The following is a 20,793-nucleotide window of genomic DNA, read 5'->3' as shown; positions in this document are numbered from 1 at the left end:
CACATGAAGAATGGGAGGAGCCAGATATCACAGCCACACTATACACATGAAGAATGGGAGGAGCCAGATATTACAGCCACAATATACACATGAGGAATGGGAGGAGCCAGATATTACAGCCACATGAGGAATGGGAGGAGCCAGATATCACAGCCACACTATACACATGAAGAATGGGAGGAGCCAGATATTACAGCCACACTATACACATGAAGAATGGGAGGAGCCAGATATTACAGCCACACTATACACATGAAGAATGAGAGGAGCCAGATATTACAGCCACACTATACACATGAAGAATGGGAGGAGCCAGATATTACAGCTACGATATACACATGAAGAATGGGAGGAGCCAGATATCACAGCTACCATATACACATGAAGAATGGGAGGAGCCAGATATTACAGCCACACTATACACATGAAGAATGGGAGGAGCCAGATATTACAGCCACACTATACACATGAGGAATGGGAGGAGCCAGATATTACAGCCACACTATACACATGAAGAATGGGAGGAGCCAGATATTACAGGTACGATATACACATGAAGAATGGGAGGAGCCAGATATTACAGCTACGATATACACATGAAGAATGGGAGGGGCCAGATATTACAGCCACACTATACACATGAAGAATGGGAGGAGCCAGATATTACAGCCACACTATACACATGAGGAATGGGAGGAGCCAGATATTACAGCCACACTATACACATGAAGAATGGGAGGAGCCAGATATTACAGGTACGATATACACATGAAGAATGGGAGGAGCCAGATATTACAGCTACGATATACACATGAAGAATGGGAGGAGCCAGATATTACAGCTACGATATACACATGAAGAATGGGAGGAGCCAGATATCACAGCTACCATATACACATGAAGAATGGGAGGAGCCAGATATTACAGCCACACTATACACATGAAGAATGGGAGGAGCCAGATATTACAGCCACACTATACACATGAGGAATGGGAGGAGCCAGATATTACAGCCACACTATACACATGAAGAATGGGAGGAGCCAGATATTACAGGTACGATATACACATGAAAAATGGGAGGAGCCAGATATTACAGCCACACTATACACATGAGGAATGGGAGGAGCCAGATATTACAGCCACATGAGGAAAGGGAGGAGCCAGATATTACAGCTACGATATACACATGAGGAATGGGAGGAGCCAGATATTACAGCCACACTATACACATGAAGAATGGGAGGAGCCAGATATTACAGCCACACTATACACTTGAGGAATGGGAGGAGCCAGATATTACAGCCACATGAGGAATGGGAGGAGCCAGATATTACAGCTACGATATACACATGAGGAATGGGAGGAGCCAGATATTACAGGTACGATATACACATGAGGAATGGGAGGAGCCAGATATTACAGCCACACTATACACATGAGGAATGGGAGGAGCCAGATATTACAGCCACATGAGGAATGGGAGGAGCCAGATATTACAGCTACACTATACACATGAAGAATGGGAGGAGCCAGATATTACAGCCACACTATACACATGAAGAATGAGAGGAGCCAGATATTACAGCCACATGAGGAATGGGAGGAGCCAGATATTACAGCTACACTATACACATGAAGAATGGGAGGAGCCAGATATTACAGCCACACTATACACATGAAGAATGGGAGGAGCCAGATATTACAGCCACACTATACACATGAAGAATGAGAGGAGCCAGATATTACAGCCACACTATACACATGAAGAATGGGAGGAGCCAGATATTACAGGTACGATATACACATGAGGAATGGGAGGAGCCAGATATTACAGCCACACTATACACATGAGGAATGGGAGGAGCCAGATATTACAGCCACATGAGGAATGGGAGGAGCCAGATATTACAGCTACGATATACACATGAAGAATGGGAGGAGCCAGATATTACAGCCACACTATACACATGAGGAATGGGAGGAGCCAGATATTACAGCCACATGAGGAATGGGAGGAGCCAGATATTACAGCTACGATATACATATGAAGAATGGGAGGAGCCAGATATCACAGCTACAATATACACATGAGGAATGGGAGGAGCCAGATATTACAGCCACATGAGGAATGGGAGGAGCCAGATATTACAGCTACGATATACACATGAGGAGTGGGAGGAGCCAGATATCACAGCTACAATATACACATGAGGAATGGGAGGAGCCAGATATTACAGCCACATGAGGAATGGGAGGAGCCAGATATTACAGCCACATGAGGAATGGGAGGAGCCAGATATTACAGCCACAATATGCACGTGAGAAATGGGAGGAGCCAGATATTACAGCCACAATATACACATGGAGAATGGGAGGAGCCAGATATTACAGCCACAATATTCACATGAAGAATGGGAGGAGCCAGATATATATTACAGCCACTGATGCGTCAGTAAAGCTGCAGTCATTGTAAGATAAAGAGGGACAGTCATGACTCACCACATCCCAGCGAGTGCAGATCCTGAGGCCTCACCAAGTGTGACACATAGTCCTGGAACGGCACATCCACTGTGGCACAAAACCACTACAATCAGTCATATGTAGCCCCGCCTTCCCCGGCGTACCACATGGGGATAAAGGGGTGGGCAAGGCACAACTTATAAAATGCTACATAATGATTACTTATTATTTATATAATATTACATTATTATAATTTATCAAGAATTTATACAATGTTACATAATTATAACTTAAAGAGGAACTCCAGTGAAAATAATGTAATAAAAAAGTGGTTCATTTTTACAATAATTATGTATACATGATTTAGTCAGTGTTTGCTCATTGTAAAATCTTTCCTCTCCCTGATTTACATTCTGACATGTATTACATGGTGACATTGTTACTGTGGGCAGGTTATGTAGCTGCTTCTAGCTGTTCTGGCTGTTACAGACAGCTGTAAACAGCCATTTCCTGTCTGTGAACATTGTTACATTGTGGCAGTTTGCCCAGAGTACCGCGGTACTCAGAGCTTCTTGTGGGAGGGGTTTCACCACAATATCAGTCATACAGCGCCCCCTGATGGTCTGTTTGTGAAATGCAATAGATTTGTCACGTAAAAGGGGGTATCAGCTACTGATTGGGATAAAGTTAAATTCTTGGTCGGAGTTTCTCTTTAAGAATTTATAAAATCTCTCTTAATTATAACTTATTAAGAATGTTTACAATGTTACTCAATTATAACTTATTAAGAATGTATAAAATGTTACATAATTATAACTTATTAATTATTTATAAAATATTACAGAATTACAACTCATTAAGAATTTATAAAATGTTACATAATTATAACTCATTAAGAATTTACAAAATGTTACCAGGGGCGCCGCGAGGCATAAAGCAAACCAAGCAACCGCTTGGGGCCTCAAGATCTTAGGGGCCTCGGTGGCTCCGTGACGTCGGCGTGACGTCACTGTTTTCCCGCAGCCCCGCGGGGCTGTCAGAGCAGAGCAGGGCTACGGGAAGATGGCCGCCGCCGAAGCCCTGCTCTGGAGACTATTTATGCCTCCAGTACAGGGCTTCGGGTGGCCATCTTCCCGTAGCCCTGCATTCAATCAGCACGGGAGATTGGAGGAGGGAGGGAGCTCCGTGGGAACTGCGCGCCTGGGGAGCCGGCCATTAGAGGAGACGGGGAGAGAAGACTTACTTCTGCCAGTGCCAGGTGAGTAAATTCTTTTCTTTTTGCAGCCCTTATCTTCTGGAAATGTGCCCTAATTGCGTTTGATATCTGCTGAAAATGTGCCCTAATTGCGTTTGATTTCTGCTGAACTGTGCCCTAATTGCGTTTGATTTCTGCTAACTGTGCCCTAATTGCGTTTGATTTCTGCTGAAAATGTGCCCTAATTGCGTTTGATTTCTGCTGAAAATGTGGCCCAAATTGCGTTTGATTTCTGCTGAAAATGTGCCCTAATTGCGTTTGATTTCTGCTGAAAATGTGCCCAAATTGCGTTTGATTTCTGCTGAAATGTGGCCCAAATTGCGTTTGATTTCTGCTGAAAATGTGCCCTAATTGCGTTTGATTTCTGCTGAAAATGTGCCCAAATTCGTTTGATTTCTGCTGAAATGTGGCCCATATTGTGTTTGATTTCTGCTGAAATGTGGCCCAAATTGCGTTTGATTTCTGCTAAAATGTGGCCCAAATTCTGTTTGTTTTCTGTTGAAATGTTGCACAAATTGCGTTTGTTTTCTGTTGAAATGTTGCACAAATTGCGTTTGTTTTCTGTTGAAATGTTGCACAAATTGCGTTTGTTTTCTGTTGAAATGTTGCACAAATTGCGTTTGTTTTCTGCTGAAATGTTGCACAAATTGCGTTTTTTAATTTCTGATGTCTGGGGTAACTGTTGCTGCATTTATTATTTAATGGTCATAGTTGGCTATATTTGCTGTGCTACGGTTAAGCTCCGCCCATGCAATGTCATGGCCACGCCCATCTTTCGGTGCGGCGCGCCTCAATCACCCCCCCCATCTATTTTTTCCCCGCAAACAGCCCCGCCCCAATTCGCCCTCCCGCTCCACCCACATGTCATGGCCCCGCCCACTTATGCGGGATAGCCACACCCATTTTTCACCAGGATAGGGCCTCTTACTACAGTCCGCTTGGGGCCACAAAAACCTTAGCTGCACCCCTGAATGTTACATAATTGTAGCTTATTAAGAATGTATAAAATGTTACATAATTGTAGCTTATTAAGAATGTATAAAATGTTACATAATTATAACTCATTAAGAATTGTTAAATTGCTATATCATAAATTATTAAGAATTTATACAATGCTACATAATTATAACTTATTAAAAATGTATAAAATGTTACACAATTATAACTTATTAAGAATTTATAAAATGTTACATTATTATCACTTATTGAGAATGTATGAAATGTTAAATTATTATAACTGATTAAGAATTTTTAAAATGTTACATAATTATAACTCTTTAAGAATGTATACAATGTTACATCTTTATAACTTAATAAGAATTTATAAAATATGACGTAATGATAACTTATTAAGGCCCGGTTCACATTAGCGGCCGCCGTCCGGAATCGCCGTGCCGGACCGCATGCAGAATGGACGGAACGGACGCACGGCATAGCAATGAAAGCCTATGCGTCCGTTCACATGCGTCCGTTTCATCCGGACCGGATCCGGACTCCGGCATAAGACCCAACATGCGCTATTTTTTGGTCCGGCTCCTCCGGCAGCCGTATCCGGAGCGGAGCCGGACTGCACCATCCGGCCAATACAAACCAATGAGAACCGGAGAGCGCACAACACACTGGCTAAAAATCCGGATGTTCTACCCCACTTCCTATGCGTATTGTAGCGGCGATTTTGGATGGGGACACATGGGCAAGCATTTTGGAGTGGAGCAGCAGTGACTTTAAACGTGCTGGAGATGTTGGCAGTATGTCGGAGGTGGAGGTGAGTGCTAAACAGCGGAGGGCCTGATTCCACAGGTCCACCTTCTGCTGACCTCCCAGACCCCAACATTTTTATTCTATTTCTACTATCTTTTGCCAAACGGATCCGGATCGCATCCTGATGAACACCTGATGCAATCTGACCGGATCCGGATCGGATCTGGATCAGAACCGTACGGTTCAGATCCGGATCCGGTCCGGATCCGGTCAGGTCATCCGGTCCGTTTGGCAGAGAACCGCAAGTGTGAACCGGGCCCTTATTAAGAGTGTATCAAATGTTACATAATTATTACTTATTAAGCATTTATAAAATGTTACATAATTATAACTCATTAAGAATTTATACAATGTTACATCATTATAAATTATTAAGAATTTTACACAATTATAACTTATTAAGAATGTATAAAATGTAACATTATTAAAACTTATTAACAATTTATAAAATGTTACATTTATAACTTATTAAGAATTTATAAAATGTTACATTATTATAAATTATTAAGAAATTATAAAATGTTACAAAAATTATAACTTATTAAGAATTTATAAAATGTTACATTATTATAACTTATTAAGAATTTATAAAATGTTAATTATTATAAATTATTAAGAATTTTGCACATCTTAAAGGGGTTCTGTGGAGGGGCTCAACAAACAAAAACTGACACTTCCCTGGGGCTTCTGCAGCTGTCATATCCCGCGCTGTCCTCCTACGATCCTGGTTCCCTGCAGGTCCAGGTCTAACATTTGTCTTACTAGACGAATAGTGCTCGCTCCGGCGGCGGGGAATGGAGGATCGGAGGAGGACAGCGCGGGACATGACAGCTGCAGCGGGCTGATAGAAGCCCCAGGTAAGTGTTGTTTTTTGTTTTTTGAGCCCCTCCAAAGAACCCCTTTACTGACAATAAAGTTGAACTGCCCATACATGAAACAATTATGTGTGAAATAATCGTCACCGAGATCTTTTGTAATACAATTTTAACACATCTCAACAGAGAAGGGATTCAATTTCAACAGTGATGCAGATCTATCATATGTAGAGATGGCCGAACGCTTCGCCGGCGAACGGTTCCAGGCGAACTTCCGGGGTTCGCGGTCACGGAGAACCGCAAACTTTTCCGGAAGTTCGGTTCGCCCCCATAGTGCATCATGAGGGTCAACTTTGACCCTCTACATCACAATCAGCAGGCACATTGTAGCCAATTAGGCTGCACTCCCTCCTGGAGCCACTCCCTCCCTTATAAAAGGCAGGCAGCGTCAGGCTTTTCACTCACTCGTGTGCCTGCACTAATTAGAGAAGGGAGAGCTGCTGCAGACTCTCATAGGGAAAGCTTAGTTAGGCTCTTGTAGGCTTCTTAGCTTGCTCCTTGCTGATTCCTATTGCTAAAAAAACACCGCTCAACAGCTCTTTTGAGAGCTAATCTTGTTCTTGTGGTCTATTTTTTTTTTGTGTGTGTGTGTGGCCCACTTGCATTATATACAGCCCTGTCAGTCAGTCGCAGCTGGCCTTTGGCCCAGCACATTCAGTGACTACTACCTGTGTGTATGACAGGTGCACATTGTAATACCCACTGCATATACCTACCTGTTGTTCACTGTGCACCCACCTACCTATGTGAGCGCGCGCAGTGTCACTGTGCCTGTCCACTACCTGTCTGTGTGTGACAGGTGCACATTGTAATACCCATCACTGCATATACCTACCTGTTGTTCACTGTGCACCCACCGACCTACGTGAGTGCACGCAGTGTCACTGTGCCTGTCCGCTACCTGTCTGTGTGTGACAGGTGCACATTGTAATACCCATCACTGCATATACCTACCTGTTGGTCCCTTCAGTGCACCCACCTACCTACGTGAGCGCACGCAGTGTCACTGTGCCTATCCGGTATCTGTCTGTGTGTGACAGGTGCACATTTTAATACCCACTGCATATACCTACCTGTTGTTCACTGTGCACCCACCCACCTACGTGAGCACACGCAGTGTCACTGTGCCTGTCCGGTACCTGTCTGTGTGTGACAGGTGCACATTGTAATACCCATCACTGCATATACCTACCTACCTGTTGTTCACTTCAGTGCTCCCACCCACCTACGTGAGCACACGCAGTGCCACTGTGCCTGTCCGGTACCTGTGTGTGACAGGTGCCCATTGTAATACCCATTACTGCATATACCTACCTGTTGTTCACTTCAGTGCACCCACTTACCTACGTGAGAGCTTGCAGTGTGATATACCACTCCGTGCATACCTGTTAACTGCACCTGTGTGACTGCACATTGTATTACTCAAGTCAGTGCATACCTTTCACTTCATCCCCCCGATATGGACAAAACAGACAAAACAGGTAGAGGCAGAGGTAGAGGCAGACCCAGAGGAAGGCCACCCGGCAGGTCTGTGCGAGGTCGTGGTGATGTGATGTCATGCGGCCCTGGACCAAAGTACAGTGCTCAGAAGAAGGCACGTCCCATCAACTCCCAAGCTTGTCAGGACGTGGTTGACTATTTAACACAGAACACCTCATCTTCCACAGCCACCAGCGCTACTCTAAGTACCACATACACTACATTTGACAGTTCACAGAAGTTATTTGGTGGGGAAATCACTGATGCACAGCCATTATTGTTACAACCAGACGAAGGCGCTAAACAAGTTACACCACCTGATATGTCTGAGTTAGGCGACACTATGGCCGTAAAGTGCGCGGAGGGGGATGATGAAGTACCTGCTGTTGGTGCAGTTTTGGAGGTGTCTGAGGCAAACAAAGCTGGGCAGGATGATTATGATGATGACGATGATATGGATGCCATGTATGTTCCCAATAGAGGAGATGAACAGGGGGACAGTTCAGAGGGGGAGTCAGAGAGGAGTAGGAGGAGACAAGTTAATGAAAGAAGCAGGGGGAGCTCGTCATCAGAAACATTGTCCGGCGGCATGTTTCGCCACCTCTGTACAGCCAGCCATTATGCCCTTCAACGTCAGCTGCTGACTCTGAGGCCACCATAGTGCCATCACCCTAGGGGGGCTCAGCAGTTTGGACATTTTTAGTGTGTCTGCCTCAGATCAGAGCAATGCCATTGTTATCTTCGGTGGTTATCTTCAGACGCTGTTGACCTTTCCACTGAAGGAAGAGGCGTTACCCAGAAGTGGATCTAAGCGACCACGGGTCTTCGCCCACACCCCCTTGAGGGGAGTGCAGGATTTCGCTGCCTAGTGCCCAGCCAGGTCACAACTGGGATAACCTCAGCAAGTGGTCAGGAGAACAGCGACGCTAATATGTGAGATGAATAGACGTAGTCAGACAGTAGCCAGAGGTCCGGGGCAGGAGAGAACAGCGTGGTCGGGTCACAGGCCAGAGGTCGGGGCAGGCGGCGATCAGCAAGACGAAATACAATCCAAGAGTCGGGGCAGGCGGCAATCAGGAGAGGTCGGGGTCACAAGCCAAGGGTCAAATCCAGGAGTCTATACAGCAAACTAACAAGCAGAGTTTCCACGGGGCTTACGCCAAGCTGTCAGAACGAGCAGCACTGGAGTAATGGCCAGTGCTGCCTTTATACAGGATTTTGGCGCCGAAATTAACGCCCTGCGCATGCGCACTGCGCATACAATGACGCGCACGCGCAGTGCCACGCACAGACGCGCGCAACGTCCGCGCGCGCAAGACTTTGCGCACACGCGCAACAGCTTGCGCGCATGCGCACACCGCGCAACGCCGCACGCCGCCAACCAGGAAGTCCAAACACAACAGCCAAGGACCCCCTGTGCGTGCGCACCCCGGAAAGGACACGAGACCGACGCCGGGACCTGAGATGGTGAGTGTGACAGCCATCTGTTCTCTCTGCCTCCAAAAATTGAGCCGTGGAAAGGCCAACAACCACGTAGGGACAAGTGCCTTACAAAGGCACATGGAGAAAAGGCACAAACTGCAATGGGAAGAGCACCTGAGCAAAAGCAGCACACAAAAGAAAAGCCACCCTCCTTCTACTCTTCCTCCTTCAGGTGCATCATCTTCAGCCGCTTTCTCCCTTGCACCTTCACAGCCACCCTCTTCCACTCTGCTTCTAACCTTGAGCAGTTCCTGCTCCTCTGCCCACAGCAGCCAGGTGTCTGTGAAGGAAATCTTTGAGCGGAAGAAGCCAATTTCTGCCAGTCACCCCCATGCCCGGCATCTGACAGCTGGCTTGGCGGAACTGTTAGCTCGCCAGCTGTTACCATACCAGCTTGTGGACTCTGAGGCCTTCTGTAAGTTTGTGGCCATTGGGACACCGCAGTGGTAGATGCCAGGCGGCAATTATTTCTCTAAAAGGGCAATACCCAAACTGTACCGTGAAGTTGAGAGGCAAGTGGTGTCATCTCTGGCACACAGCGTTGGGTCAAGGGTCCACCTGACCACGGATGCCTGGTCTGCCCAGCATGATCAGGGCCGCTACATTACTTACACAGCCCATTGGGTCTACCTGGTGACCGATGGCAAGCAGGGAGTACGCGGCTGTGCAGCGGACCAACTTGTGACACCTCCACGGCTTGCAGGCAGGCCTCCTGCCACCTCCTCTCCGCCTGCTACATCCTCTTCGCTGTCATCCTCCTCCTCCTTGGCTGAGTGGCAGTTCAACTCTACTGGTGCTACGATCTCCTCTCCAGCTACACAGCCCCAGCTCCCCAGGGCCTATGCTGCATGCCATGTACGACGGTGTCACGCCATCTTAGACATGTCTTGCCTAAAAGCGGAGAGTCAGACTGGAGCAGCACTCCTGGCTGCTCTTAACAAACAGGTGGATCAGTGGCTGACCCCGCACCAGCTGGAGATCGGCAACGTGGTGTGTGACAACGACAGCAATCTCATTTCCGCGTTGAATTTGGGAAAGCTGACACATGTACCCTGCATGACACATGTGCTGAATCTAGTCATTCAAAGATTTGTGTTAAAGTACCCAGGCTTAGAGGACGTCCTGAAGCAGGCCAGGAAGTTGTGTGGGCTTTTCAGGCGGTTTTACACGGCCATGGCACACTTTGCCGAGATTCAGTGGAGAAACAAGTTGCCGGTGAGAAGCCTCATTTGCGATAGCCCGACTCGCTGGAAGTCGACCCTCCTTATGTTCTCTCGCCTGCTAGAACAGGAGAAAGCCGTCACCCAGTACCTCTACAATTTCAGTAGGACACAATCTGGGGAGATGGGGATGTTCTGGCCGAACAACTGGACACTGATGCGAAATGCATGCAGGCTCATGCGGCCGTTTGAGGAGGTGACCAACCTGGTGAGTCACAGCGAAGGCACCATCAACGACTTGATCCCGTATGCTTACTTCCTGGAGCGTGCCATGCGTAGAGTGGTGGATCAAGCTGTGGAGGAGCGTGAAGAGGAACAGTTGCGGGAGGAAGCGTTGTGGGATAAATTCTCATCAAAACCAGATGTTTCCTCAACACTTGTGGCAGCACAGAGGGGGGAGGAGGAGGAAGAGTCGTGTAGGGAAGAGGAGTCAAACTCAGATGATGAGGAAGGTGTTTCTTTGGAGAAGGAGGAGGCGGCAGAAGAACAACCGCAGCAGGCGTCGCAGGGGGCTTGTGCTGGTGGTGGTTCCTGTGGCTGGGGGGAGGAGGAGGACTTACCTGACGTCACTGAGGAAGTGCAAGAGGATGTGGATAGTACGTCTGCATCCAACTTTGTGCAGATGGTGTCTTTCATGCTGTCCAGCATGTTGAGGGACCCCCATATAAAAAAAAACTCAAGAGGAATGAGCTGTACTGGGTGGCCATGCTACTAGACCCTCGGTAAAGGCACAAAGTGGCAGACATGTTACCAACTCACCTGAAGGCAGAAAGGATGCAGCACTTGCAGAACAAGCTGGCAACTATGCTTTACAATGTGTTTAAGGGTGATGTCACAGCACAACGCAATATAGGTACCACTGCCAGTAATCCTTCTCCCATGTCCACACAGGCAAGGACAGGACGCTTCAGCGATCTCATGGTGATGTTGGACATGCGGACATTCTTTAGTCCAACACCTCGACTTAGCGCTTCCGGATCCATCCTCCACCAACGCCTGGACCGGCAGGTAGCCGACTACCTGGCCTTAAGTGTGGATGTAGACACTGTGAGCAGCAATGAACCCTTGGACTACTGGGTGCGCAGGCTTGACCTGTGGCCAGAGCTGTGCCAATTTGCCATCCAACTTCTGTCTTGCCCTGCCTCAAGCGTCCTATCAGAAAGGACCTTCAGCGCAGCTGGAGGCATTGTCACTGAGAAGAGAAGTTGCCTAAGTCACAAAAGTGTTCAGTACCTCACCTTTATCAAAATGAATGAGGCATGGATCCCGGAGGCCTACTGCCTGCCCCAAGACTAAGTCAGTCCCCACACACAGCATCTCTGCCTGCAGGCCGCTTGCCTTCTCCGCCACCACCAACAGGGTCCAGGACTCCAGGCGGATTCCTGAATTTTTAAGGCCGCTGTAATAAATTTTTCTGGTGCGTGTACATGCCTGCCTAATTTTTCTTGCTGCACTGCAGCTGCAACTACAAAACAAAAGGCATGTGTGACGTTCTGCGGTTCCCGAGAAAACCGCTTATGCGTCACGTGAACGATAAACACAAGTTTCTCTGCAAAACCACCAAAATGACATTTTTTGGGTTTAGATCAACATTTTTTTTTCTTACTCTCTGGCTGCTAACAAACACTGATCTCTCACCTACATGTGACGGGGTTTCCTGGCCTCCTGGGACCCCCTAGAGAGTTTATAAGCTCATCCATCAGATGAAGGGTAGATATCAGCTGACAGAAGCTCATAAGCAGCGTCTTCTCCAGACTGATCGGCCCCGGTCTCAGCAGGAGATCTGACACAAAGCCCTGCTGCCTGAGCTTCAAAGACTTCTGACCCTAGGAAAACCTTTCTGTGAACTCACAAATATGAAATCCATATTTTGTCATACATATGACTTTCCAAATGGGCAATGGCCTTTAGAACCTGCTTATTATGAAATTCGGAACAAACTACACAATTGGATGTTTCCGAATTAACGGTAAGCCCTGCCAAAGCAGAGATATGCATTTTGGGGTCACCTTTCACTCTAAACCCCTTAAGTTTGATATCATTGTTATCGTTAAATTCTGATCGACCTAAAAATATTATTAGATTTAACATAACCTGTATGGTTTGAAGATTAGCACACTTATCATGATTCAGGTATATTCCTGTGTCTGTGAGAAGGGGCTGGCACATCTCATGTTCTGAAGAGATGTGTGATCCACGCCCCCTAACTCCTCCTTGCTGGAGTGGGGGCTATAACTAGACAGAGCCCAGAAAGCTCTGGGTCCAAAAGGTCCTTCACCTTTAATCTGAGGTCGAATTAACATCAATCGACCAGCCCGCCAGGACACAAGCCAAAATCTCCATCTTGCATTATTTCTTACAAATGCCTCAGGCCGAATGGCAACCGCCATTTTGGACTTCCTCCAAAGATTTGCGATTGCCGCATGGACTACCAATAACGGTATTTGAACTGTATATTAAGACATTCTGTTTCTTTTCATCTCTATTCTCTTCCTATCAAACCAATCTGTTCTGCCGGACAGGTATAGTTACCTGTGGGCTAAATTAGGCTGTGTGTATGTAGTTTTAAAATAAAACTAACAATTTTATCACAGAGGCGCTATTCGTGACCTTGAGACTATACTGTGTACTCCTATCTGTTTATTGCCTGAGGAAGCGGGAACATGCCCGTGAAACACGTTGCACTGTTTGTTTTGGAGTATATTAATAAACCTGTTGTCATAAAACTGCCGGTATCTTGTCTGCTTCGGGGAGGCGAGTCCACCACCACCTCCTGAGGGATTTTAAGCCTTTTAGAATCTTTTATCCTGCTGGCGCCTCTGTTCACTCTTACATTATCAATATCCACCTCTGGTGGAGGGGTGTTGCCCCTCATTTCCTTATCTACAGAGAGCGACTTTTAATCCTGAGTGAGGACAGGTCTAATCTCCTCACCTGCCTATACAGTGGTTACCTAGGAGGTAACCCACGTTTGTGAGTATATACATTATATACTTTTCATTTTCAACCCTTTGTTTTGCATACTACACTATATTGGGCACTCGGTATTTCTTTTGTCTTTATCGTAACAATTTTATCGTTCAGTCTTGTGCCTGTTCTGGTCATCTGATTGTTGCTATAACGAATCTGCCCTCTGGAGAGTCAGTCATACTACCGCATTGTTTTATGATTTGCTTATAAATTGTTGATTTGCTAGCTAGGTTGTAAATAACCATTTCTTCCTTCTAGGATTAGCTAGTACCCGATTTCCTGTGCGAAATCGATAACTTTAGTTTCTCGATTAGACATACAATTGAGATTGCATCATATATGGACCCAGTAACCTTTCTTTAACACCACATTGCTCACAGTCTTTAAGCCTTCGGAAGTGACTATTCCCCGAACGGTGACTGGAGCATGTCGAACGTGATTGGGCTGGCTACCGTATTATGCTAGCGTTGGGGTCTCTTCGCTCTATCAATCAGAGAGTGGTGGCAGTGTATTTACCCGATTTCTAGCGCGAAATCGATATTTTTAGTTTACCGATTGTACGTACAATCGGGATTGTACATGTATGGACACCTCCAACCAATCTTAACCGTTTACTACGCACACAGTGAATTTTCCTCCAGCAGTCTCTAGTGCATGAGACCTGCATGGCAACAGTGGCCTAGTAATACGGGATTGGTGAATGATTGTCCCATTACATATTGTCGGCAGCTGCGCGATCAATCCTTATTGTCAGTCTGCTCACCTTACTTCCTGCGTATGCTAACGGGAGCAGATTAGACGGGATTGGCACGCTCTGTCGCATTAACCTTCTTCCTCTGACGATCCAGCAACCGGTCTTTGTTGTTCGTCTGCACCCGTACTTCCTGCGTACGCTAACGGGAGCAGATTGGACGGGATCGCGGGGCTGGATTGTCACAGCATGTACATGTGCCAATTCCCCTTCGTGATCATTACCTTGCCGCGGGGAAGGAGCTTGCATATCACAATGAAGCAATGGCCGCCGGCTATATGAGTGTCTCGGGGGGTGGCACACCAAAGATAATAAGGTCGTTGCTTCATTGTGGACTGACCAAATTTGATCAGCTGGACAGTCACTGTTCTGTCATTCAGCTACCTCAGCCCAGCGACCAGATGGGCTGGAAAGCCGCCATCACCTGCACTCTCGTCATGGTGCGCACCAGTCCAGCACGGCCGTCACTACACAAACAGCTGTTTGCAGTCACTGCATACCTTTCACTGCATCTGTGACTGCACATTGTATTATACCTGGCAGTCAGTGCATACCTTTCACTTGAATGGATGGCAGACTTGCCCTCCATAACAGATTCTCGTTATAGGTAGTAAAGTCGATCAGTGTCATATACAGCATGGCCTCGAAAGTCCTCCTGTATTGTTATTTTTGGTCACTACCTCGGGACGTGCATGCCAGGCCTGCTGCCTTCCTTGGATGTGTGGTAGCCATTCCTGCTCCTTTGCCCACAGCGTGCCTGCTGCCTTCCTTTGATGTGTGGTGGTGGTGGTAGCCGTTTCTTTGGCTCCCACTCTGGACCCGAATCGAACCCCGATTCCCCGGCCATTACCCGTGGTCACTCACAAGGGCAGACTTGCCCTCTATAACAGATTCTCGTTGCAGGTACTGAACAGCCAGCAGAACAAGTATTTAATAAAATAGATGTAAGCTTTAACAATGGTAGAGAAAGAACCATCGAAAGCTGATAAGGCAGTAAGACATTACCTGATATCACTGAGGAAGAGCAATCTCGCCATGGTGCGCACCAGTCCAGCACGGCCGTCACAACACAAACAGCTGTTTGCGGTGCGTTACACGGTGAGTTTGGTGTGTCAGTGTGAAGCAGAACTCTAATTACACTCCCTGATTGATGTATACACATGCAAGATGTTATAAAGCACTTTAGGCCTGCAATTTAGCATTCAATGTGATTTCTGCCCTTAAAACTCTGCCTTGCGTCACATCCAGATTTTTCCCCGGGACTTTTGGCATGTATTCCACTCCGCCATGCCCCCCTCCAGGTGTTAGACCCCTTGAAACATCTTTTCCATCACTTTTCTGGTCAGCATAAGTGTTTCTAGTTTTCAAGGTTCGCCTCCCCATTGAAGTCTATTGCGGTTCGCGAACGTTTGCGGAGGTTTGCAAACCCAGTTCACGAACCTAAAATCGGAGGTCCGGGCCATCTCTAATCATATGCAATCGTTTTACCGATCAAGGCAAATATTTCCATTTGGCTTGCCCGGTACTCCCTATTTTACACCGTCTGAGTCAGACCTCACTGCACGGGATATATGCTCTTCCGATAACACGTACAGGTGACCACACACACCAGTGTTCTCCCCAGAGCCTATTAGCCGGGCGGAGCGCCCGGATGGTCTCAGCTTCCTGCCCACCTGTGGTTACAGCGTGCATCAGATTTTCTTCCTCCACACTCAATGCAGTGAGCAGCGGTTGTGTTATTGGAGCCAGCCGCTGTCACTTACACTATCTCCGCCCTCCCCTCAGCTCCTGCATATCCGTGATGTAGAGGGGCGGGGAGAGTCTGGTAACTGAAGTTACAGCACCTCGGGAACTTCAAAGGAGCTGGAGCTAGTGAATCCCGATCTGCATGACTAGTGCAGAGGACGGGGCTCTCCTCCTCCAGCCAGTCTTCACATCGCAGCAAACTTCCCAGAATGTGCTCCAGCCTCGCAGGTCAGAAGTCAGAGCACAGTGAAGTGTGTGGGGCAGCGCTCGCTTATGCCGGGGAGACAGCATTGCAGGGCAGATGGTTATCTGTTAATCCCTGGTAAGGAGGTGATTGATAGCTATTAGCTGCCTCTGCTGCTGTGCCTGGTGTAGCGTCACCTCTATGGCATGCCCCCCTTTCAGATGCACTTTATTTGCAGGGAGGAGAGGAGACAGACATTTTTGAAGCTACTATTGCTGTCCTTCCCCCAGCTGCTCTGCAGAGATGTTACATTGATGTAAACGTGTCTGCAGATCTCCTGCAGTGTGCTGTGCAAGTTACAGGAGCTCTGAGAGTGCTGCATTCTTACTTGTATTACATTCATATTTAGAAGGTAGTACTGCAATCCTCTCCTCTCTGACCCATACATTTTTTTTTCATTGCCCCCCCCCCCCTTTCTTTTCCACACTGGTATACATATTTTTCTTCTACCTTTAGTCTGTCTCTCCCTCTCACACATTTCCCTTTGTCTCTCACACACACTTCCCTCCTTGTTTTTTCTTTCCCAGTTCTCCCCCCCCCTCTGTAGTACATGCTGTTTAGCACATAGACAAGCAACTAGCATGTGTACATCATGCTTGTGTGCATGCGAGATCATCCAGTGTAACTCCCCATCAGTAGTTCCCAGTGTGATTCCTCCTTACCCACTTCCTCATTCAAAAGCACCCAGCATGCTCCACCTACACTCCTTCCTACCAAGTAGCACCCAACACGATCCACCCTGCCCTTCCCTACCTAGTAGTGGCACCCAGCATCACCCTCCAACTCCACCCAACGGGACCTTACTTCCCCACCCGGCTACTTTTTCATGCCACCCGGCTGGAAAGAAATTCTGGGGAGAACACTGCACACCATACCATTATTTACATTTATTTTTGATTCAAGAATTACAATCGGGTTTTCCGACTGTAACATCTGAAAAAATTGAGCAATGTAACTCCAGACATGTGCAATCTCTCCTCATTTATAAAGAAACTGCTTGGGTCCAGGAAATAATAATAAATGGACAATCTACCCCCAACACCGCTCCATCTTCATAAACACTGATCAGAATTTTAAGCCACTCCCCATCAGTTTTTAATGAAAAAACAAAACAAATGTGAAATGCGATCAGATTTCTAGAACTAAATTAAAAAAAGGCTTTTGATTATTCTGTACAATCGATCACGTTTATCGAATTGCCATAAAATTGAATCATTCTGTTGTTTAGTGTGTGGCCACTGTAGCGTAGATAGTTGTGAGGTTGGAGGTGGGGGGGGGGGGGGTGATGCTCTGTTTCAGCAACCGACTCATTTCGAAACTGAATAGAGATGAGGATTCTACCATATACATGTTACCCCAGGCCTTACTTCTTTTGTACTGTATACATGTTCCCCCGGCTTTGCTTTACATCAGGACACAGACACCATAAGACATACAGAAACGGCATACCTTTCTGATAAGAGTACGTGTTGGCAGTACTCAGGCGGACGAGGCGATCTCCATACATCCTCAGCAGCTCATCCTTACTGCAGAGCGCACGGAACTCCTAGGGGGAGGAGCCAGGGAACAGCACATGAAACCAGCTCATACGCCAAACCTAAAACTAAGCCAGCTCATACCTCCAAACCTAAAACTAAGCCAGCTCATACCTCCAAACCCAAAACTAAGCCAGCTCATACCGCCAAACCTAAAACTAAACCAGCTCATACCTCCAAACCCAAAACTAAGCCAGCTCATACCGCCAAACCTAAAACTAAACCAGCTCATACCTCCAAACCCAAAACTAAGCCAGCTCATACCGCCAAACCTAAAACTAAACCAGCTCATACCTCCAAACCCAAAACTAAGCCAGCTCATACCGCCAAACCTAAAACTAATCCAGCTCATACCACCAAACCCAAAACTAAGCCAGCTCATACCGCCAAACCCAAAACTAAGCCAGCTCATACCTCCAAACCTAAAACTAAGCCAGCTCATACACCAAACCTAAAACTAAGCCAGCTCATACCTCCAAACCCAGAACTAAGCCAGCTCATACCTCCAAACCCAAAACTAAGCCAGCTCATACCGCCAAACCTAAAACTAATCCAGCTCATACCTCCAAACCTAAAACTAATCCAGCTCATACCACCAAACCTAAAACTAAGCCAGCTCATACCTCCAAACCTAAAACTAATCCAGCTCATACCTCCAAACCTAAAACTAATCCAGCTCATACCACCAAACCTAAAACTAAGCCAGCTCATACCTCCAAACCCAAAACTAAGCCAGCTCATACCTCCAAACCTAAAACTAAGCCAGCTCATACACCAAACCTAAAACTAAGCCAGCTCATACACCAAACCTAAAACTAAGCCAGCTCATACCTCCAAACCCAGAACTAAGCCAGCTCATACCTCCAAACCCAAAACTAAGCCAGCTCATACCGCCAAACCTAAAACTAATCCAGCTCATACCTCCAAACCTAAAACTAATCCAGCTCATACCACCAAACCTAAAACTAAGCCAGCTCATACCTCCAAACCTAAAACTAATCCAGCTCATACCACCAAACCCAAAACTAAGCCAGCTCATACCTCCAAACCTAAAACTAATCCAGCTCATACCTCCAAACCTAAAACTAATCCAGCTCATACCACCAAACCTAAAACTAAGCCAGCTCACACCTCCAAACCCAAAACTAAGCCAGCTCATACCTCCAAACCTAAAACTAAGCCAGCTCATACCTCCAAACCCAAAACTAAGCCAGCTCATACCGCCAAACCTAAAACTAAGCCAGCTCATACCTCCAAACCTAAAACTAAGCCAGCTCATACCTCCAAACCTAAAACTAAGCCAGCTCATACCTCCAAACCTAAAACTAAGCCAGCTCACACCTCCAAACCTAAAACTAATCCAGCTCATACCTCCAAACCTAAAACTAAGCCAGCTCATACCGCCAAACCCAAAACTAAGCCAGCTCATACCGCCAAACCTAAAACTAAGCCAGCTCATACCGCCAAACCTAAAACTAAGCCAGCTCATACCGCTAAACCTAAAACTAAACCAGCTCATACCTCCAAACCTAAAACTAAGCCAGCTCATACCTCCAAACCTAAAACTAAGCCAGCTCATACCTCCAAACCTAAAACTAAGCCAGCTCATACCACCAAACCCAAAACTAAGCCAGCTCATACCTCCAAACCCAAAACTAAGCCAGCTCATATCACCAAACCCAAAACTAAGTCAGCTCATACCACCAAACCTAAAACTAAGCCAGCTCATACCTCCAAACCCAAAACTAAGCCAGCTCATACCACCAAACCCAAAACTAAGCCAGCTCATACCTCCAAACCCAAAACTAAGCCAGCTCATACCTCCAAACCTAAAACTAAGCCAGCTCATACCTCCAAACCTAAAACTAAGCCAGCTCATACCACCAAACCCAAAACTAAGCCAGCTCATACCTCCAAACCTAAAACTAATCCAGCTCATACCACCAAACCTAAAACTAAGCCAGCTCATACCACCAAACCCAAAACTAAGCCAGCTCATACCTCCAAACCTAAAACTAAGCCAGCTCATACCACCAAACCCAAAACTAAGCCAGCTCATACCTCCAAACCTAAAACTAATCCAGCTCATACCACCAAACCTAAAACTAAGCCAGCTCATACCACCAAACCTAAAACTAAGCCAGCTCATACCTCCAAACCTAAAACTAAGCCAGCTCATACCACCAAACCCAAAACTAAGCCAGCTCATACCTCCAAACCTAAAACTAAGCCAGCTCATACCACCAAACCCAAAACTAAGCCAGCTCATACCACCAAACCTAAAACTAAGCCAGCTCATACCACCAAACCTAAAACTAAGCCAGCTCATATCTCCAAACCTAAAACTAAGCCAGCTCATACCTCCAAACCTAAAACTAAGCCAGCTCATACCACCAAACCCAAAACTAAGCCAGCTCATACCACCAAACCTAAAACTAAGCCAGCTCATACCTCCAAACCTAAAACTAAACCAGCTCATACCTCCAAACCTAAAACTAAGCCAGCTCATACCTCCAAACCTAAAACTATGCCAGCTCATACCGCCAAACCTAAAACTAAGCCAGCTCATACCACCAAACCTAAAACTAAGCCAGCTCATACCTCCAAACCTAAAACTAAGCCAGCTCATACCACCAAACCTAAAACTAAGCCAGCTCATACCTCCAAACCTAAAACTAAGCCAGCTCATACCTCCAAACCCAAAACTAAGCCAGCTCATACCACCAAACCTAAAACTAAGCCAGCTCATACCACCAAACCTAAAACTAAGCCAGCTCATACCTCCAAACCTAAAACTAAGCCAGCTCATACCACCAAACCTAAAACTAAGCCAGCTCATACCTCCAAACCTAAAACTAAGCCAGCTCATACCTCCAAACCTAAAACTAAGCCAGCTCATACCACCAAACCCAAAACTAAGCCAGCTCATACCACCAAACCTAAAACTAAGCCAGCTCATACCTCCAAACCTAAAACTAAGCCAGCTCATACCGCCAAAACTAAAACTAAGCC

The 20,793-nt window shown here is 46.5% G+C and overlaps 1 protein-coding gene across 3 annotated transcripts in view; it reads right to left on the bottom strand.

Moving 5' to 3' along the window:
* Positions 1–20,793, bottom strand: part of JMJD8 (jumonji domain containing 8) — a 93,582-nt gene that overhangs the window by 53,281 nt on the left and 19,508 nt on the right. For all 3 annotated transcript variants that reach the window (XR_011022911.1, XM_068246403.1, XM_068246404.1), the window contains exons 4-5: positions 17,696–17,792; positions 2,503–2,571 (exon numbers count right to left, since the gene is read on the bottom strand). Coding sequence is in view for 2 of the 3 variants with exons in the window: in XM_068246403.1 (XP_068102504.1) it covers positions 2,503–2,571; positions 17,696–17,792 (166 nt within the window). In the remaining variant the exon portion in view is untranslated. The remainder of the gene's footprint in view (positions 1–2,502; positions 2,572–17,695; positions 17,793–20,793) is intronic.

This window comes from Hyperolius riggenbachi, chromosome 7 (assembly GCF_040937935.1).
Source record: "Hyperolius riggenbachi isolate aHypRig1 chromosome 7, aHypRig1.pri, whole genome shotgun sequence".
NCBI lineage: Eukaryota > Metazoa > Chordata > Amphibia > Anura > Hyperoliidae > Hyperolius > Hyperolius riggenbachi.
This window is presented reverse-complemented; position numbering and strand designations above follow the sequence as displayed.